The sequence below is a fragment of the Phascolarctos cinereus genome, unplaced genomic scaffold (genome assembly GCF_003287225.1).
Source record: "Phascolarctos cinereus isolate Bilbo 61053 unplaced genomic scaffold, phaCin_HiC Scaffold_8;HRSCAF=390, whole genome shotgun sequence".
NCBI lineage: Eukaryota > Metazoa > Chordata > Mammalia > Diprotodontia > Phascolarctidae > Phascolarctos > Phascolarctos cinereus.
In genome coordinates, this window is record NW_027556291.1 from 13,072,088 (window position 1) to 13,093,986 (window position 21,899).

Genomic DNA, 21,899 nt, shown 5'->3' on the forward strand with positions numbered 1-21,899 from the left:
CAGACTGTCCCACACATGTCAGAGCTCTAGGGTGTCTGTGAAATCTGAAAGATAGCAATATCTTGAATGTATCATCATGGAGACACGTGACAAAGTTTCTGTTACTTAAATAGAATCTACTGGGAGAAAAGTATTGAATGATATTATCAAAGACTACATTTTGTTTTGTTATTTTCTCAGAATTGAAGAGAAGGTGCTGGCCTACATTAGAGAGGGAGTTCCCTATTATCAATGAAACTATAGGTCCAACCCCTATCCTGAAACTCTTAGTTTCTCAGATAAATATATATGCAACTTTTACATTGCAAGATATCCAAACCTCTCTGGGTACTGTGTGCCTTACAGACAAATTTGAGAATTACTCTGATAGATGATGAAAATGGGCAGACAAATGGTGAATGCAATTCAGTACAAGGGAGTGCAAAGTAATAAAGATATGAGTTATAGAAAATCCAAGAAAATGAAATATGCCCTTTGGGCCATATAGTACATAGAATTTAATCTGAGGGAAAAAAAAAACTTGGTTAACAGCAGATAAAACCATTAAAATTTCAAATGATTCCTTACATAAAACAACAAACAGGATATCTGAAGAAATACGAATTGAAGTGGTCCAAAGGAATCACTCAAGTCCTACAATAAGGTCGGCTCAGCTTAGAAAAAGCGGGAGGATGTTCTAGAATTATTAGAACAAAAGAGGGTAACTAAAATTAGGCATGGATTTCAGGGTTTGGTGATTTCTGCTAGGAGAGGCAGCTATGAAATAGTGGCTAGCCTCAGAGCAAGCATGACCTGGGTTGGAAGACCTGCCTCTGACCCAGACTGGCTGTTTGACCCTGGGCAAGCCCCTTAACCTCTCAGTGCTCTAGGTGGCTCTCTGCCACTAGAAGTTGCTGAGGTGTCAACCTGAATTGATAGAGGGGATTTCCCCATCTAGGAGTCCCTATTCCAATGAAATCTAACTCCTACTCACTATTTTCTACTAAGGAGGAAATCAGAGGCAGTGTTGCATAGTGGTAGTCCGTTGGACTTGGCATTACATAAGTCCTGGGTTCAAATCCTGCCTCTGACGTATACTAGCTAAGTGACCATGGGGAATTTCTAAACTATGAGCCTTGGGCAGCTTTCTAACAAGATTTATCTACTAAGTTGTAGATGGGTTGAGATGATTCCTTGAAGGCTGGGGAAATCACAAATCATTGCGGACATGTTAGGAGATCCAGAGCAAAGGGCCTACCTGAAGTGCATAAAAGGACTATATAAAACAAAGAAATGACAATCTTTGCTTTTTTTACACAGTCTAGACTTCAAGAGATAATGAATAGAACATCTCTATTTGAATAAAATAGATTTTAAATAGAGATTAGATAATTTTGTGTAGTAATACAAAAGGCCTGATTGAGGCCTAGGTGAATTTCTGGCTACCTTCATTCATGAAATTTCCTATCTCACTGCAGAAGTAGGCATAAGTACTCTTATGTTGGAAACAAGAAAGATAGTAAAAGAGAGGTCTATTGAATGAGACTGGTATAAAACAAGAAAATGGTATCTCCTAGAATGAGAGTGATTTAGAAGTAAAAACAATGTAAAGTTGATAAAAAGGCCAGAGTTGCTTAAATACCATTGAGAATCAAAATGAAAGAAAGAGACAAAAGAAAAAAGCAGAAAAGAGTAGAACTGACTAATTTAAAGATAAATCCAAGTATCAGAAGTAAAATTGATATTGCAGATGGGTGGGCATTCATGCCAAGATAGCTCCAAGATAGCCAGTCCTGGCTGTTCCCATGTCCTGCTGAGGGTATATTGGGGTGATGGGCCAAAGAGGATTGGTGACTGAGCCTGGAAGAGCCACTGGAATGAGGAGAATTGTCTTTTGGTCTCTTCCAAGGCAGCCTCTCTTTCCCAGTCCCAAGGCCCAGAGATGTGTGAGGGCTAGACAGCAACTCCTGGTTGTGTTTGTCCTTAAAGTAAGTGGGAAGAGCATGTGGCCCACTGGAAAGGGCAAGGGAATAGGAACATCCCCATTTGGGCTCTATGGTTTAGATCCAACTGCATATATAATGCCAAGAATTATCAATTCGTATGTATAACTGCCCAAAGTCTTTGTATCTAGGTAGCCCTTTACACCACAAAATGGAGACAGGAAAGATACAAGCTGTTTGGTACTCTGAGGAACGGAACAGTGAACATATCTACATGTCTTTAAGATATCACATTTGTGCCATACAGGAAATCTGTTCATTGTACTTGTTTGAGGTCTATTTGTTCAAGTACAATCGAAAGATCCCAAAATCACTCTGGAAAAGCTTTAGATTTCTTTTACATTGTGTGCACTCTGTGGTGTTCCTTGGGTTACAGAATGTATGGCAATTTTCACAGTATTTAAAAAATTGTACCCTTGGGTGAGAAGGAAAGGTTGAAGATGCATTTGCAAAGATGCTCTTTTAATTTTATTTTTATACATACCTATTTCGATATATACACACACAGTTGAAATAATGGACTGCAGTGCAAAACGAAATCTCTACATCTCTAGCTAGGTCTAGCCCATTCCCATCGCCTTTTCTAGACCCAACTATACATAAACTGTCCTAGTCAGAAGAGAATTTCTTTTGAAGAGCTTCAGGGAAAGAAAACTCCCAACCTCTTCATAGTATGTTTTTTTTTTTTCACTGAATCTAACCTTCTTGCTTCTTGTCATCCACATTATGGAAGCTTTATACAGTTAACTCTTATTTTAAGCTCATAAAGTCATTTATCCAGCTTGTAGATTATCTGGGCACTTTGCTTTCATCTCTCTCCTACTGCCTCCTTTTCAAATGTTTTCCTGTTAATTAGCAAAACCAGACAATGGAAGGGGCATGAAGTGAAACTCAAATCAATTTCATTTTTGCTACTTGCTAATAACCGGTAAAAAAAAATGCATTGATGGAGAAGAAGGAAGAACTGTGTCATGGGAGAGTCAAGGAAATCATTGTTCAGAAAAGACGAGCCAAGGGTATAGAGGCAATCAGGCAATGGTCAGAGGCCTAGGACTGAGTAGAAGAGTGAAAATCAGGATTGGAATGAGGAGAACAAATTTGAGTGAAGCTAGTCCCTGGGCCAAGGCCCAGACCCAGGAGCCATGGTCATCTACTCAAGCAAGGACAAAATATGAGAGTTAGTACAAAGCTCTAACTTGAAGCGTGTGTGTATGTGTTAAGGGTAAGGGTGTGTAAGAAGTTAAAGTAACATAAGAAATAATTATGAAAGGCATTGTTTTGTAAATAGTGAAACTTGGAGTCAAGAAGATCTGGGTTCCAGTTCTGCCTTTGACATTTAACTAGCTGTGTGACCATGGGCAAGTCACTTACCCTCTCTGAGCTTCAGTTCCCTTATCTGCAAAGTGGAGATAATAAAGCCAGGAGCACCTCCCTCACAGGCTCAAGTAAAGTAATGTATATAAAGTGTGCCTCTAAATCACACCTTAAAGGGGCAGCTAAGTGGCACAGTGGATAGAGCTCCAGCCTTGGAGTTAGGAGGACCTGAGTTCAAATCAGGCCTCAGACACATAACACTTACTAGCTGTGTGACTCTCGGAAAGTCACTTAACCCCAATTGCCTCATCAAAGAAACAAACAAAAAAAAAATCACACCTTAAAGTGCTCTAGAAATGTTAGCTATCAGTACCATAAAACATCTTGCAAGCATAAGAGAGCGTGCGCAGAACCTTGGAGAGACCTTAAAGCCTGGGGCACTGAGGTGAGGGCTGGAGTGGGCGTGATACAACATGCTGAGAGTTTGAGAAAGGAGGAGGAAATCCTTCTTCTAGGCTTCCCTAGAATCTAATCCAGTCTATATTGTATTTTGGTCCAGACTAGATGGGCTCCATAGTGGGGGGGGGGGGTTAGGAGAAGAGAGTGCAATGCCCCAGGGACTTGGACCTAACAGCAGTTCTGATTGTTAGACAAGGCCCCAGTGAGGCAGTCATTGGGCACTTTCCTGGGCCTGAGCAACTAATGTAGCCTCTCAAAGGACTAGCTGCTGCAGCTTAATCTTCAAAAGTAACCACCAGGACCTCCTGGCCCAAAGGACTTGAGAATCTAAAATTTCTCTGAGGGCTGAGAAGGAATGCTTATCCCTCAAAACTACAAACGCCAGGAGGCCAGTCAGTTCTAAAACTCCTGACACTGGAAGTATATAGAGAGCAACTATCAAGAGAATATACAAATACAGGATAGTGAGGAAGGGAAAATAATAGCAATTAGAAGGATCAGAGAAGGCCTCACGTAGAAGGTGGTAGAAACTGCACCTTGGAAGAGGAAGGTGAAAAAAGAGGGCATCCCAGGCATGGGTATAGCATATTAATAAAAATAAGCCCATTAGTGGATACAAAGGTATAGTGGATAAAGTTTTGAACCTGGAGTTAGGAAGAATTGACTTCAAATCCTGCCTAAGGTAACTGTTGGGTGTGCGGCCACGGACAAATTACTTAGTCTCTGCAAGCGTCAGTTTCATCATCTGTAAAATGGGCATAATAATACCAGTAGGACCCATATCACAAGGACCTTGTGAGCTTCAAATGAGATGAAGGAAAGCCCTTGGCCAACCTTAAAGGGGTGTGTGTGTGTGTGTGTGTGTGTGTGTGTGTGTGTGTATACATATAGATAATGTTTAAAACAAAGTTAAAAATAAAACCCCAACACCACACAACACAACTTTCTAGAGTTAATATACTCTGGGCAAATTAATGCATGTAAATTAGGACATTTTCATATGCCATTTCTAGCACATGTTGCTATGGTATTTAATAACCATTTTAGCAGCCATGTAAACACTTGAACAGCTTCACGATTGGATTCTGAACACTAACGCCCCCATAAACCTATGCATTTTTTCTGCATACAAAAAGCTGTCTGGGACTCATCTGAATAACTAAACGGTAGGATATGTTTTCTTTATGTCATTTTCCTAGGCAAACAAGAAAAAAAAACTTCAATTAGTTAACAAGTTTTTATTAAGCACCTACTATGTGTCTGGCAATGCACTGTGCACTACAAGGAAAGGCAAAACAGAGTTTCTACTCATAGGGTAGTGGAATGAGCGTTGGACTTCAAGTCGTGAGAGATGTGGGTTTGAATCCTGCCTGTCATGCTGTGCATTGCATCCAGGGATACGCCCCTTAGCACCTGTGAGCCTGTTTCCCCATTTGTAAAATGGGAGTAATACCACTGGTATCAACTTTATAGGTCTGGTAACTCTCAATAGGTAATATATAAAAAGTATTTTGCACACCTTTAAAACACTATCAAAAGGGCATCATACTTGAGGATAAGGAAATGGCTTTAGGGCCCAATCACATACATTAATGTCAGAGAGAGCCAACTATGTGATGTGACTTGAGGAATTTCCCAAGGGTTTTTGCCCTTGAAATATTTAGTCCACTGGCTTTGTCTGAAAATCCAAAGTTTTTACCATTAGAGTTGTTTCTTTGGATTACTCACCACGTGTCTTGAAGGCTTCTGTTAAAATGTGACTCTGTTGGAATTGGTGATGAAAATATACCACAGCATGGACTAAGTTATTGGATAAGCTAGACGGAGCACAAAGGGAATGGGACACAGGGGGACAGGGAAGTTTTGACTTGGAAAAGGAAAAATGGTCCTTCTATCAGGCAGGCCCAAGGCATGGCATTGTCAAGGTCCTGTTCAGGGTCCAGGTGGACAGGATTGTTGTGAGGAAAAAATGGACCAGCTAGGTGGTGTAGTTGATAGAGCTCTGGGCCTGGAGTTAGGAAGACCTGAGTTCAAATCCAGTCTCAGTTCAAATCTCAGTCTTACTAGCTGTGTGTGACCTTGGGCAAGTCACAACCCTATTTGCCTTCATTTCCTGTTACGTAAAATGAGGTGGAGAAGGAAATGGCAAACCACTCCAGTATCTTAGCTAAGAAAATCTGAAATTGGGGCTGCTAAGTGGCACAGTGGATAGGGCACTGGCCCTGGATTCAGGAGGACCTGAATTCAAATCCAGCCTCAGACACATAACACTTAACTAGCTGTGTGACCTTGGGCAAGTCACTTAACCCAATTGCCTACCCCTCCCCTCCAAAAAAACAGAATAGAAAAAAAGAAAAGAAAAAGAAAATCCCGAATGGGGTCATGAAGAGTTGAACACGACTGACTAACAACAAAAATGAGATAATAGATGAAAATACTGCATAGCTTTATTTTCCTCATTTGGAAACTAGACAGAACAAAACCTCTTCCTTAGAGAATATTTCTGTCATAAAAATAAGATGTGTGAAAAGTTCATCAGTGCCTTAGTTCCCACTTTTGTAAAATAGACAGGACAACAGTCCCTTCCTCATAGGATAGTTGTGAGGTAAAATTGAAGTAATATATGAAAAGTACCTAGAGCTTCAGTTTCCTCTTTTATAAAATGTACAAGAGAACAGTGGCCTTTTTCTAACATGAATTTTGTAAGGTAAAATGAGGCGATGTATGACAACTACATCAAAGTTTCAGCTTGCTCTTTTGTAAAAAGGACATAACAACAATGGCCCCTTTTTCAGAGAGTTTTTGGGAGGGAAAAATAACGTAATATATGGAAATTATCTGTTACGTCTTTCTAAAAAAAAAATTATCCAGAGCCCCTTTTTTCCGATAGTTTGTGAACCACAAGTGAAGTAATACATGAAAAGTACCTTGGTATATCAATATTCTCCTTTGAAAATTATATGACATTAGTAGCCCCTTCCTCACAGTATTATTGTGATGTAAAAATGAGGCAATAAATATGTGGGACATAATTCAGCACATCAATTCCCTCTTTCTTAAAAAGGAAATTACCTTCCTCAGATTGTGAAGGACAAATGAGCTAATATATGAATAGTACCTCATAACTTTAGTTTCTGTTTTTAAAAGATGAAAATTACAAAAAGGGCACCTTCAGAAGTAGACTATTATGAGGTAAAACTGATGCCAAAGAGAAAGCACCTCAGAGTCAGTTTATTCTTTCCTACAATATAGATGACAGCAATGACCTCTTCCTTAGAGTGTTGCAGTGAGGTAAAAATGATGTAATACTGTATATGAAAATACTAAAGAATTTTATGTTCCTCAGTTCTAAAATGGTCAAAAGAACACCAACACCCAGAAAGTTTGAGGTAAAAATGAGGTAAGATATGAGCCTCAGTTTCCTCTTTCATAAAATGGACATGACAACAATGGCCTCCCTCATAGGATTATTGTGAGGTAAAAATGAGGTAATTTGTAGAAATTACCTCAGAGCAGCAGTTTTTTCTTTCTTAAAAAGGAAGTGGCTACAATGGTCTCTTGCCTGAAGAGTTTTGGTGAAGAACCAATGAAGTAATCTATGAAGTATACTTCAGAACTTTAGTTTCCACTTCTGTAAAATGGACATGAAAAATAATGGCCCCTCCCTCCCATGATTGTTTCAAGATAAACATGGGGTGATATACGGCAAGTAATTCAAACTTTGTTTATTCTTCTAGAAAAGAGACATGACAACATAGACAGTTCCATAATAGGATTGCTGTGAGGTAAAAATGAGGCAATTTGTGAAAATAACTGAAGAGTTTCATTTTTCTAAATTGTAAAATAGAAGAACAATGTCCTTAGAGAGTTTTTGTAAAGGACAAATGAGTTAATTTATGAATAGTACCATAGAACTTTAATTTCTTCTTCTGTTAAATGGATGTGGAAAGAGTCATAGGAATTTTGCAGTGCTTAATATTCCAGGTTTCTAAAATGGAGATGACAACAATGGACCCTTCCTCAGACAGTTTGTGTGTGGTATAAATGAGATAATATATGAAAAATGCCAGGACAATAATGGCTGATTTCTCACAGGATCATTTTCTGAGGTAAAAAAATGGAAAGAACTCCAGAATTTCATTTCAATTTTTCCAAAAAATATAGATGACAACAGTGGCCACTTCCTCACAGAGTTTTTTTGTGAAGTAAAAAGGACAAAATATTTGAACAGTACCTTATGAATCTATTTTTCTTTTCAGAAACACGGACATGACGATAATGGCACATCCTGACAAGAATGATAAGGAAATAAACGAAAAAAACTTTAGTTTCCTCTATTGAAAAAAATGGACCCTTCCTAAAAGGATTTTAAAATGAGATGATATTTCCAAAGTACCTCAGAGTATTGTTTTCTTCTTTATTAAAAGCAAAATGACCCAGTGGCTACTCTCAGAGGTGATTTGTGAGGGAACAGTGAGGTAATATGTGAAAAATACCTCAGAACTTTTTCTTCTTTTGTAAAACTGACATCAAAGCTGTGGTCACATAAGAAGGTTAAAAGTGCTAAGGTAAAAATAAGGTAAGATATGAAAGAAGTTTATTTTTCTCCACTTTAAAGCAGGCAGAAGAACAATAAGCCCTCCTCAGATCATTTTTGTGAGGTAAAAATGGGGAAATCTATGAAAAGTACCTCAAGTGCTGCTTTATCCTCTTTTGTAAGTGGACATTGGCAACAAGGGCCCTTCCCCCAGAGAATTTTTATGAGGTCACATTGGTGTAAAAAATGTGAAGTGCCTGAGAGCTTCAGTATGGTTTTTCTGAAAATGGAACTAACAACCTACTTCACAGTGTTTTTGTGAACTGACTTGAAAACAGATCTTTTTTAGATAGTTTTTGGGAGGGAAAAATAAAGTAATCTTTGAATGGTACATCAAGTGCTTCAGTTTCCTCTTTTGTAAAATGGACATGGCAACAGCCACCCTTTTCCAGAGGATTTTTTTGAGGTACCCACTGAGGTAAAAAAAATGTAAAATGTCTGAGCTCTTCAGTACATTCTTTCTAGAAACAGAGACAACCACCTCCAAGCCTTTTCTCAGAGTGCTTTTGTGTGCTAAAAATGAGGTAATATAAAAATCACCTTAGAACTTCAGTTTTCCTCTTTTGAAAATTGGACAGGAAAATAATGAACCCTTCCTCATGAGATTTTTGTGAGGTAAAAATGTGGCAATATTGGGAGGAATCTGTTTCTTCTTTCTTCAAGAGAAGATGACCCAGTGAGCCTTTCCCTCAGAGATTTTTTGTGAGGTAACAATGAGGAATTGTGAGAAAAGTCTCTCAGAACTTTATCTTCCTCATCAGTAAAACTGACTTAAAAACAGCGAGTATTTTAATGAGGTAAAAAAAGGAAATTCCCCTCACAGCTTCATTTTTCTACTTCATAAAATAGATATGACAACACTGGTCCTTTCCTGGGAGCATTTCTCTGGTAAAAATGTGTTAACATGTAACAGATATCAGAGGGCCTCAGTGTCTTCTCCTGTAAAACTTAGGTAACTACAATGACCCCTTGCTCACATGAGAGTGTTGTGATGTAAAAATGGGATGACACATGGAATATATGCCTTAGTGTTCCTGTTATCTTATTCATAAAATGAACATGACGACATTGATCCCTTCCTCAGAGTTTTTCTGGGGTAAAAATCAAGTAACGTGAGAAATGTACCTCAGATCCTCATTCTGTACAAAATCTGGATTGCCTCATTTATCTTAGATAAATATACCCACCTTCCTTTCCTATTCTCTGCTAATCACTTTTGCTCTACCTATTCAATGTTTCTTCCGCTTGGAGGAGTGGTGGGATGCAAGATGAGTTTAGTAAGCGTTTTGTATCCCTGTGCCCTATTCTCCCCCCAACCCTATTTGCCTGCCATTTCCCCCATCCCCCCCAGCTCCTCTTGTTACCGATCTAGTTTTAAAGCCTCCTCTGCTCTTCTTCTGTGTGGCAGGCCTCAAACCCAGTCGGGCAGGGCGCGTCTGGGGAGGCGACTTCCTACGCTCTGGTCACATGGGCATTGAGCAGGCACAAGATGGCCACGGTGGGTGGAGCTAGAGTTTTGGCGGGCTCTGATCCGTAAGCTTCTGGAGCTCTGAGTGGATGCCTCGCAGCGTGACATCAGCACGTAGCGCGGCAGACATGGTTAAGTGAACGCTGTGGGCTGGGTGAGGCAGAGCTTCCGCACTCCGGGCGGTTCGGGTGGTGTTCTGCAGCACTCGGATCTCGGTCGATTCTCGCTGTGCCCTCCTTTTTCTTCCAACTACCTCAAAAAAAAAGTTTGTATCTGCTGGATTCCAGTAGCCCTGACCTGTGCCAACTCAGTTCGTGCCCTTTAAAGTTCAGGCCCTGCATTTGCTGAGGTGATTTTTGCCATGGCCGCTAGCGGTTCCCTCAGTGATGAGTTTATTGTGGGAGAGAGATATAAGCTGATAAAAAAGATTGGGTCTGGGGCTTTCGGGAACATTTATCTGGCTACCAATCTGGCAACTGGCCAGAAAGTAGCTGTGAAGCTTGAATCCCAGATGGCCAAGTACCCGCAGTTGTTGTATGAAAACAAGCTCTATGGCGAGCTCCAGGGTGGGGTGGGCTTCGCCCACGCGTTCTGGTTTGGTCAAGAAAAGGGTTACAATGCTCTTGTTATGGATTTGCTGGGGCCCAGCTTAGAAGACCTCTTTAATTACTGCTCTCGTAAGTTCACTTTGAAGACAGTCTTGATGTTAGCTGACCAGATGCTTACTAGACTTGAGTATCTGCATAGTAAGAATTTCATACACAGGGATATCAAACCTGATAACTTCCTGATGGGCACAGGCCGTCACCGGAACAAGCTGTTCCTCGTTGATTTTGGTTTAGCCAGAAAGTATCGCAACAGTGAAACCAAAGAGCATATCCCATACCGGGATGATAGACATCTAATTGGCACCGCGAGGTATGCCAGCATTAATGCCCATGTGGGTATAGAGCAAAGCCGCAGAGATGACCTGGAATCACTTGGCTATGTGCTGATGTATTTCAACAGGTCAAAACTTCCCTGGCAGGGAATAAGAGGGCAAAATAAGGTAGAGAAATACAGAAAGATTAGTAGCACAAAGATTGCCATACCTATTGAAATGCTATGTAAGGGCTTTCCACCAGAATTTGCCACATACCTCAAATACTGCCGCTCTCTGGGCTTTCAAGAAACTCCAGATTATTCATACCTGAGGCAACTATTCAACCTCCTTTTGAAATCCCTGCCCAAACCACACCAGCAGGGTGATTGTACCTTTGACTGGAGCATCCTGAAGCACAAGTCACAGCAGGCAGGTGCTGCTGGTGACCATCAGGGTCGCTACCCAATGGATTTCTAAGCAGGAATAGCAGATGGAGTGTTGTTGTATTTAAAAAAAAAGTTTTTATATGAATTTTATTTCAAAAAATGGTATTTTATAAGGGCTTTTACAAATTGTTGGGGCAACAATTGATTGTTAAGAAGTTTAATTCAAAATACAGAAAAAACCCCCACCCACCTGAATTTCAGAAAGCAAAAAAAAGAACTTAATTTCAGAAAACAAAAAAGAACTTAATTTCAATATAAACTAGAGTGTTAGGCAAGCTCTTGCAGGCCCAAACTTCATCAGATTTCTAAGCTTGGCACTGATAAAGCAAAGAAGATCCCAAGTTATTACTCACCAGTTCTAGAAATACCATAACATTGTGGACATTTGCCAATGGTTAGGGCAATCTTTTACAACTTAATTTTAGTATTAACTAGCTCTGGGTATCTTGATAGGGTGTGATGTAGGGTCCAGTTTTTTGGAGTCTTTTTTGCATTTTTTTCAAGTGTGAAAGTTTACTAAAACAGTTGGCACAGGTCATTTTTGAATATACTGCTTTGAGATCTCATTCAGAAGAGCTGCGTGAACAGTCTTTAACCCCATTTGGAACATTTGTAACCACCCACAATTGGGCACACTCACGTTTTTTTCCCCCTCCTGGAAGTTTGGAAGTTGTAAACCCTTCTTAAACTTGCCAAGTTATATGTGCAAGTCAGCAGCTAGGGAAGCTGTGATTTTTTTTTTTTTTTAAGAATGAAAGACTGTCCATTTACCAAGCTAGAAAAAACATCATCTTAGGGGCAGCTAGGTGGCGCAGTGGATAGAGCAACGGGCGTTGGATTCAGGAGGACCTGAGCTCAAATCCAGCCTCAGACACATAACACTTATTAGCTGTGTGACCTTGGGCAAGTCACTTAACCCCATTGACTACCCCCCCAAAAAAAAAGAAGAAAAAAAAATAAAAAACGTCATCTTAGATGAAGATTTAATAAAAGGACTTGTCAACTGCTAGGTTACCTTTTAGAATTTTATCAACTCTACAGTGTCCCTGGAATACAGAAGAAAAACAGCATATTTGCCACGGAAATTTACTAAACATCATACAACTGAATCTCTATGTAAGTTGCTTGGTAAATGTAATCTCTGAAAACTTTTTTTAAAATTTGAAATGTAAACTTTTAAAAAAATATTAATTTAAAAATTAATTTTCTGTAAGAAAAAAACATGCTTAGTAATTTATAACAGGATCAGCATCACAGTAATTTTCAATAGATTGTTTTAGGGACATTGATCATCTTCCTTTGCGGATCATTTTAGATTTAATGTTGTTACTCTTTCCTTTCTTTTGGCATACTTTTTTTTCCTGCCTCAATGGAAAAGGCATACTTGCTTTTAATATCTATCTATTTATCTATCTATCTGTTTATATCTGTCTGTCTTTCTGTCTATCTACACACACACACACACACACACACACACACACACACACACACACGCACACACAGAGGAATAGGTCTTGCTGTATCTCAGTACCTAGTACTGCACCTGTCAGGATTTGATTCAGGCAGATCATGTTGCAATTGACTAAGCAGCTATCCTGATTTGCTATGGTCTTTTAGAAAATTAGAACAGAAATGTTGAAAGGCTTTTGAACAAAGGAGATTTCACCATTCTTGTGAAATGGCTATGATTGGATTGATATGAGCTCTTAGCTTCTCTCTGTGTGGTGTTCACATGATTACTGCCCCCAGCCCCTCAAGGCTGCCTGTATGAGTGCTCTTAATCTCCCTCTCTTCCTTTATCTGTGACCCATCAGAAAGAGGGATCAAAGAAGCCCCCAATTCTCATGGCTGGTAGTACATTGAACAGATAACTTATGCATTTATACCATGTCAGCATAAATGTAAAAAACAACAACAGCAAAAACCTGCTGTCTGAAAATCCTGCCAGTGGGCTCATGTGTAAATGTAGAGTTCTGGGCATTAAGGCTGTAAAATCCTGAGATATGTAAAGATTTGTTTGATGTCTCTTAATTCCATATACATATACATACATATATATATATATATATGTACGTATATATGTGTATATTTTTTTAAATTTGAAAAAAATGCCTCAGCGATAATTTCATGATTGCCATATTCAGCCATTTAAGATTTATTTCACAACTCCAGTCTTAAAAAATAAATGAGCTCTTGGGGATAGGCAGCATTTTTAGGGATTTTTTTTCTTGCCTGGTTAAAGTATTAATTTGTTTGGTTCCTCAGTAGGAAATTAGTCTCTAAAACTTATTTTTACATATGGTATATGTAAAAGGAAAAAAAAAATGTTTGCCTTTGGTAATAGCAGAGAAAATCTTTTTTCCTTCTATTTTCATTTACTATGCACTTAGATGATACACTTTTTCTGGAATATATTTGTTCTGTGTTGTTTCGTTGCTTTGTCATTTAAAAAAAAGGTGTGGTATAGTCTGAGTCTTTTATTTAAGACTGTTTAACATTTTAAAGCAAGATGCAAGTATTCATTCTGAATGTCTTGCCATTTTGTCTGCAGCTAGAAGTGGAACATCTTTCGTCATTGAGCCACCATGCCTCTTCTTCAATTTGACAAGAGAAGAAATTTGGTGAATTTGCTGACATCTTGACTGGAGATGAAGCTCATTTGGACAAAATGCAAATTACATCTTTCTACAAAAATGATGGTTCCAGTTGAAGACACAACATTCCATAATTAGATGATCTGGACACTTGTACTGTGGCTTATTTTGCTGAATTTTAATGTAACCAAGGGGCTGGCCAGGGAAGACATTAGGGGGGTTATTACTATTTCTACTGAGATGACCTAATGGAGGGGGTATAATTTTTTTTTTTTAATGTTGACAAGTTGCTATTTCAACTTATTTGAATGTCTCTATTTGGGAAAAAAAATAATAAGCAAATGCAAGCATGGAGAGAGACTGGTTTAATTTCATACTACTGTACAAATGTTCTAATGCTGTATATACGCATTTTAAAAGATATCATTTGTGTTTTCATTTACAACCTGCTAAGAAAAAGGGGATGTAGAGGAATGAATGTGCTGAAGACTGAGCTTTTCTCCTTCAAGGGAACTCTCTTTCAGGTGTGTAAGTAGTCAGATTCTCAAAGTTGCAAAGGTTTTCCCTGAGCATAAGTGACCATTTTATGACCTAAAGGATTCACTGATGCTGTTCTTTCCACTTGCTAGTATATTGCTTCAGTTGCTATGAAGATACGGTAATCTGTATCTATCACCAAGACTCTGAGTGACTAGTCTGGACCATTTTTCTATGTTTGTCATCTGTTCCCCAGCCCATGCCCAGCATAGACATCTGCCCTGTTAGGCATATTTAGAAGCTTCATTAATACAGAAATTAACAATAAATTGGAGCAGTCCCAATAGTGACTGAAATGGACCTAACCTTGAATATAGAACTAGGATAAGGAGTATGGCCAATAGGAGTGCTGTGCCTGCCCAACCTTTAGGAAACCCAGTCATGTAGGAAACCGTTCAATATTTTAAAATGTTTAGTTGTTATCAACAGCTTTGGGAAGGCTCTTTGAACTTAGGACAGCATATTATGCTAAATGTATGGTTTGCTTTTTCTCATTTGTGCATAAGAAAATCATATTAAGATGTGTTTCAATGTTAGATAACATAAGCCTAGCAATCAGACTCCAGCTGCCACAAACCCCTGTGTTGAACACGTGGTACCATTGTCACGTTATCGTTTACATAAAACTTTGCAGCTTTAAGTACATTCAGATAAAAGTTCTGTATTTGCAAAGCGCTACTCAAATTTCCATGAAAGGAAGAACCAAGACATTTGTTTAATGAAATATCTATGGTAACAAAAGAGCTAGTGCTAAAATGTATTATTTGAAAAGTCAGTTTTCTTAGGTTGTAAGCTAGCCATTCTAAAAACAAGCTTCAGCTGCTTCTTTTAAACAACTAAGATGATTTGAATAACTTCTGAATTGATAAAATAAAAGTCTGATTTTCAGTAATATTTTGGATTTGTGACTTCACTGATGTGGGTATGGCCTCCAACATTGCAGCTTGTAATCTGTCGGTACTCTCTCATCGTGTTTCTTGCCTGCATTTAAATTTTCAGGGAGTGGGCAGGGGCAGATAGGGAGTAGCCCAGCCTAATGCTTTGAAGGCCTTTTTCTCATTTTCTTGACATTACAGGGATCCCAGTGGAGCATGTAAGTTCTGTACTGGTTATCCCTTTTCTTGATGAATGCCTAGGCCACTTTCTCCAGTGGGACGTCTCCCTAACGACATCTTTTGCACTGCTAGTGCATACGCCTCCATGACTATCAAAGTATGTGGTGATTTAATTTGCATGCTCTCCCTCCTCATCTCTGCCTCCTGGTTTCCTTCCAGTCCCAACGAAAATAGCAGTTTTTATCAGAAACCTTTCCCAGTCCTTGTTAATTCAGATGCCTTCCCACTCTGAATTATTTCCCATGTAACTTGTATGTAGCTTGTTTGTCCATAGTTTGCTTATTGTCAGCCCCATTAGACTGTGACCTCTTTGAGGGCAGGGATTGGTTTTTGCCTTTTTGTATCCCCAGCACTCAGTACTATGCCTGGCACATAGCACATGCTTAAATATTTATTGACTGAGTTACTATTAGGACAACAATTAATATTTCATGAGACATTTGCTTATCTCATATTGCATTTGCAAGAAGACCACAATGGAAATAATGGCAGCTTACGCTCTAATAGCTGTTGTAGAAGAGGAAGTAGAGTGTTCCAGGCGTGAGGGTAGGCGGTAAAAATGCCCGAAGTTGAAGGCATGGAGTGTCATTTGTGAATAAAAGAGTAAATGAGATGGTGGAAGATGTAAGAAGATTAGAAAGGTGTTGGGGAGGGGGGCGATAGATTAGGAAGATTTCATATTTGATCCTAGAGGCAATAGGGATCCACTGGAGTTTTTTGAGTGGAGTGTGGTTGGGGGCGGGGGTGTTACAGGGTCAGACCTGTAGAACTATGCTTTAGGAAAATTACTTTAGTGGCTGATTGGAGGATGGATTGGAATGGGGAAGACTATTTGAGACTTTTGCAACAGTACAGGTATGAGGTGATGAGGACATGTACGAGCAGGTTAGTAGTGTCGGCGAAGAAAAGGGGGTTTATTTGAGAGATGTTTAAATGGTGAAATCGACAGGCCTTGGCAACAGCTTGGATATGGGGTGGGGGGGAAAGATAGTGGGGAGTCCAGGTTGAGGCCTGAATTGTGAGACTGGGGAGGATGATATCTGCCCTCTACAATAAGGAGGAAGGTTGGGAGTGGAGGTTAGGGGGAAAGTTCACGAGTTATATTTTGAACATGTTGAGTTTAAGATGTTTACTGGACATCCAGTTCTAGATATCTGAAAGGCATTTGGAGATGCAACGCTGGAAGTTAGGAGAGAGGTTGGAGCTGGATAAATAGACTAAAGGTGAAAAATGAAATCCACATGAACTGATAAGATCATTGATATTTATATGATGTTTTAAGACTTGCAAGATACTTTACATACTTTCTCATTTGATTTTCACAACCACCTTGTCAGTTAAGTTGTGTCATCATTATTAACCCCACTTACAGATGGGAAAACTAAAGCTAAGAGAAGAGAAGTGACTTTGCTCCTGGTTGCCCAGTGTCTTGGAAAGGATTTTGAACCTAGGTTTTCTTGACTCCTGGCTTAATAATGCCCCATCCACTATATCACACTGCCATCTTATTCAACGCCCACCTGGATTAACTCTGCCAGCTCCTTTATTTGCCTCTCCAAGGAGAACCTGTGAGCCAATCTTTCATTTAGATCCAACTTCTCTTCGTCTTATTTCCCTGTTTCATTTGTAGTGAGGTCGACTGACCTTCAGTTTTTTCAGTAGTGTGTCTCCTTGGCCACTGGGCAAGAATAGTTAAATTAATATTTGTAGATGGTTTTGGGATGAATTCTTGGCACCCGCTGCCCCCCCTTCCCTGTAGAAGCCAATGGAGGCCATACAGGACTGAAGAGCATTTTTATTTTCTTTATTGTATGGGTTGCTACGAGCAAAGACTGATCACCAAGTGGCCAGCGTACTGTTGACCCTCTCTGTACTTACAAGCAGACTTAATCTCTTACAGGTCCATACTCAAAGCCTTTCCAGCCTTACAGAGCCTCCCAGAGCTTGTGCCCTACTGGTATCTGATTTCAAGAACCCAGTGTGGCATGTGCCGGACATGCGGAGTGATCAGCGTAGGACTTTTGTGAAAGATAATTCTGAATGGGAGAGCTGAAAATGGGACAAACTTTGAGCATTTACACAAGCAAAACACTGCAGTTAAAGGGGCTCCTGATAATTTGTAAGATGGATGAAATAAAAGGTCCAGAAGGTATTTATTTTTTTTTTAAAGCTGAAGTGCTCCTATTTTAAGGTATTTTAATAGTAGTGCAAAATTCGTGGAGTGCACATGAATCTTAACTAGAAAAATAATTGAGAACCTTAATGCATCTCAAATATTTGTCCCTAGATTAAATTAAAGAAGATGGTATTAAAAGTTGCATTAACAGTTAACATCCCTGCCTCTCACTCTTCCTCGCCTAGTGAAAAATGTGGGGATTTTTCCATGATGATCCCAAAGCTCCTTAAGAGCTTTATATTCCTGGAGACTTTTCCTTCCAAATAGATAGAAAGCCTTACCTAGACACAAATCAGCCCTTTTTCTCAATCATAATTTATGTAAGATCCAGGAAATGAAATGAAGGCAAAGGAAAGATTCCCTGTGGGCCAAAAGCATGCAAGAAATCCCTAGCATTCAGTTATCAACCTCCCCCTCCTCTATTTCAAGGGAAAGGTTTAGTGTTAAATAATGTACCCCCAAAGGCCTAAATTTGTACTAAATTTGCATTCAGCTGAGCTGGTTGTACAGTTAGATAGTATTATAGAAATGTAATTTATGATTGGTGCATTAACTTGACACATTAAAGGAAGGCACCTTAAGTCTGATGAGAACATACTTAAGAAAACCTTGCAAAAAAATTAAGGAGTAAAAAGCCAAAGTAAATGAAATATTTGACTGTTCTGTAGTAAACTTTGCTCTGATTCAGAGGCACTCCATTTGGTACACAGGATATTCTTCTTCAAACTGGCAATCAGCCAACTTCACAGAGTTAGTTCATAATGTATTGTTTTAAAGCTCATTACTTTCGTCTATATTAATCTTTTTATTGCAGAATCTTTCCTTTCTATCATATGCCCTAGCACTATTTTGTTAAGTGAAAATTGCTTGATTTGACAGTCTTCATATATTGATTTGGACAAGATAGTTGTCACATGGATTGAAAATTGGCTTGAGGATGACAGACTAGATCTGGTCTAACACTGGTAAGTGTTAGATTGGATAAGAAACCAACTGGTGGGTCTAGTTTGCCCAAGGCTCAGCCTGGTAGGAGATTAGAGTAATTTCTTCTCAATTCATCCATCCTTCCTCTAGACCACAGGCAATGAGAAACTGGGCTGAGGGTGAATCCAGTTAAAGTTAAAGTTAAATCCCCATTTGTCCATCTAGCCCAAATCGTACTTAGGATATGCACAGAAATATCCTGATAATATATTAATTTGGTCACCAAAAAATAAGATAGATGGTGAAAGGAATGCAGCGTGTATAGGTAAGTTTCAGAAGTTAGAGATTTTTTTTTTTTTGTGAGGCAATTGGGGCTAAGTGACTTGCCCAGGGTCCAACAGCTAGTAAGTGTCAAGTGTTTGGTCTGAGGCCGGATTTGAACTCAGGTCCTCCTGACTTCAGGGCCAGCACTCTACCACTGTGCCACCTAGCTGTCCCCTGGAAGTTAGAGATTTTTGAAATAATTGCTCCTTTCTAGTCCCATAATGGTCACTTTTTTCACACTCTACATTATATTATGATTATTTCTGAGCATATCTTTTCTCCCCAGTAGGCTAGGAACTTCATGTGGGTAAGACAGTATCTTACTCATATCTCTGCCACCCAAAGCACTTGACACAGTGCTAGCACCCCAGCAACTAGTCAGTAAATAGTCTTTGAACTGAACTGTCTGTGAATATATGGTGACCTAGAGTGGTAGTGCACTTTGTAAAATGCTTAGCATAATTTTGGAAAAATCAATGACGGCTAAATGTTTGTAGAGAGGAACAAACTGTATTGACACATAGGTTATTCCAACAGTAAGTCTTAATATAGATTTGAACTCTCAAGGAACTACACTAGGACTTTGGGTCTACCTTGCATTTAAGGCAGAACACTGGGCAGAATACATATATTTATGATGCATTCCCAGCAAGGAACAGAGGAGAGGAACAGAGGGACTAAACCCATGATTTCATCAGGTTCTGGAGCTCCTTGTGGACGAGGAAACACTCACCAGTGTAAGTGATTCTTGATTCCATAATTTCTAGCCTTAGTTGCCCGACTTGTCTCAGGTCACACGGTCAGGATAGGTCAGAGACTGGACTTGGAACCCATGTCTTCCAGGCTCCAAAACTGCTTCTCTCTTTAGCAAACCTTTTGGCAAAGAGGAAAGAGGATCATTTTTTGGAGATAAGCTCTACCTCTGCCATATAGTAGGGGTGTGACCCTGGGCAACCACACCTCTATTGGAAGGGTGAAGCTCCTCATTCGGGAGTTCCCTACAACAATAAAATAACAGGTTCAGACCAAAAAAAAGTAAAGTCATAGACTTGGTTTCAAAAAATCAATTTACTAACTATAATATAGGCAAGTCAGAGTTAGAAAGCAGCTTGTCTGAAAAAGATCTGGATCTTTTAGTGGACTGCAAGCTCAACAGTCTTCCAGAGAAGGGCACCAGGGCAATGCGGCAGCCCACAAAAGTTTAATGAGGTGTTAGGCCTGCACAGTTTCCAGGAATCATAATGAGTGGATAACAAGAGTATTATTGTGCTCTATCCAGATGTCAGACTACATGTAGTCTGCACTGAGATTTTTGGGACACCCTGTATTTAAAACACAATGTTAGGATAGAATGTTCTGTCCAGGGCTAGGTATCCCATTTTAGGGAGGACATTGGTAAGCTTGAGAGTGCTCATAGAGCAAGGGGGACGGAGAAGGGTTGTGGTCATGTCACATAGAATTGATTATTTTTAGCCTAGAGGCAATGCTGGGGATGGAGGGAAAAGGAGGGGATGTGTTAGCTGCCTTCAATTATTTGAAGAGCAGTGAGGTGGAGGAGTGATTAGATACGTTGGAGAAACCTAGATTTGATTGGTAGAAGTTGCAAAAAGACAAATTTCTCAGCAATTCGAGCTGCCCAACACTGGAGTGGATGGCCTCCTGGTTAGTGAAGATATTCAACAAAGGTCTGGATGACCACTTCGGGGGCATGCTATTGAGAGGATTCTTTGTCAGGTAAGGTTTAGACCAGAGAAATCCCAAAGCCTCTTCCAAGTTAGAGATGCCGTGATTCTATGATGCCCTGATGAAAGGAGTAGTATATGCTACTTAAGGTTGTGCCGGGGTGATAAATGATTATATAACAGCACAATTATGAAGCAAATGAAACAGTATTTTCCTCATGTTGTTCCTGGAAGCCACGGCCCCCTAAACCAAGGTGATCTCCTGCACAACTGCCGTCCAGGGAAAGGAACACACAAGAAGTTTCGTCTTGGATGCAATCAGAGGTTTGTACTTTTTATTTCTCTATAGTAGTTATAAGAGCTAACATTTATATAGCACTTTAAGGTTTGTAGAGTGACTTACAAATATTATCGCATTTGATCCTCACAAGCAACCCTGGGAGACAGGTAATGTTATTATCCCCATTTTACAGATGAGGAAACTGAGGAAGACAGAGGTTAAATGACTTGCCCAGAGTCACACAGCTATTAAATGTCTGAGGCTAGATTTGAACTTGGATCTTCCTAACTCCAGGTCCAGTGCTGTATCTATCCACTGGGCCATCTAGCTGCCCTAGCTATAATTCATTATGCATTTCTATAATTACATACGGTCTGATTGAGCTTTATTCTCTTTTGGTAAAAGAGGATGCTAACTGGACAGGTGTCTGAGCATAAGTGGTGTTGGACAGGAAGTTCACAGGGTCATCAGTTTGGAACTTAGAGGTTCATAGATTTGATCTCTGAGACTATCTAGTCTTTCATTTTCCAAATAAAACTGAGGCCCTGAGTGCCTTGCCCAAAGCCAGACAATTAGTAAGTGACAGAGCTGGGGTGGGAACACAATTAGTACAAGTTAGAAAATTTCTAATTTAGATTGGTGAAGGCTTGATAACGGGGTTTCTATGCTTTAGTGAAGCTGGGGCAAAGAGAGAGAGCTTTGGAAATTCACTGTTGCCAGATTGTGGACAAATGCTTATCTGTGACAGTGAAGAGGGTTTGCAAAATGGCTCTGAGGCTCCAAGGACTTCATCTGCAATATACTACAGGTAATGATATGCCATCTTGATTCAGAGTGATCAAAGTGGTTTTCTCTTAATTGATTGACTTTCTCTGAATAGCTCTTAACTCTTTTTACTATGTGGTCGGGTGGGAGGAGATGTGAGCTAGATGGGAGAACTTGGGGAGATGGTAGAGGTAGGCTGAATGAACGAGAGAAATCTTATCAGAAACAAGACTGAGTTCAAGAATGATAGCTATGGCTTTCTTGTTTTTAAAGATACAGAATTTTAGTGGTTTAAAAAACTCTAGAGCAACATGTTTGCTGAAAACTAGCACCTTTATTTCACCAATGAATTATCTATCATCTTGTATCATCCA

At 39.5% G+C, this 21,899-nt stretch overlaps 1 protein-coding gene across 1 annotated transcript; it reads left to right on the plus strand.

The window, feature by feature from the left end:
- The first annotated feature begins 9,979 nt into the window (after positions 1-9,979).
- LOC110192360 (casein kinase I-like) lies at positions 9,980-11,159 on the plus strand. The gene has a single exon (XM_020963468.1). The coding sequence runs from the start codon at positions 10,182-10,184 to the stop codon at positions 11,157-11,159; it is 978 nt and encodes a 325-aa protein (XP_020819127.1). The 5' UTR covers positions 9,980-10,181.
- The last annotated feature ends 10,740 nt before the right edge of the window (positions 11,160-21,899 follow it).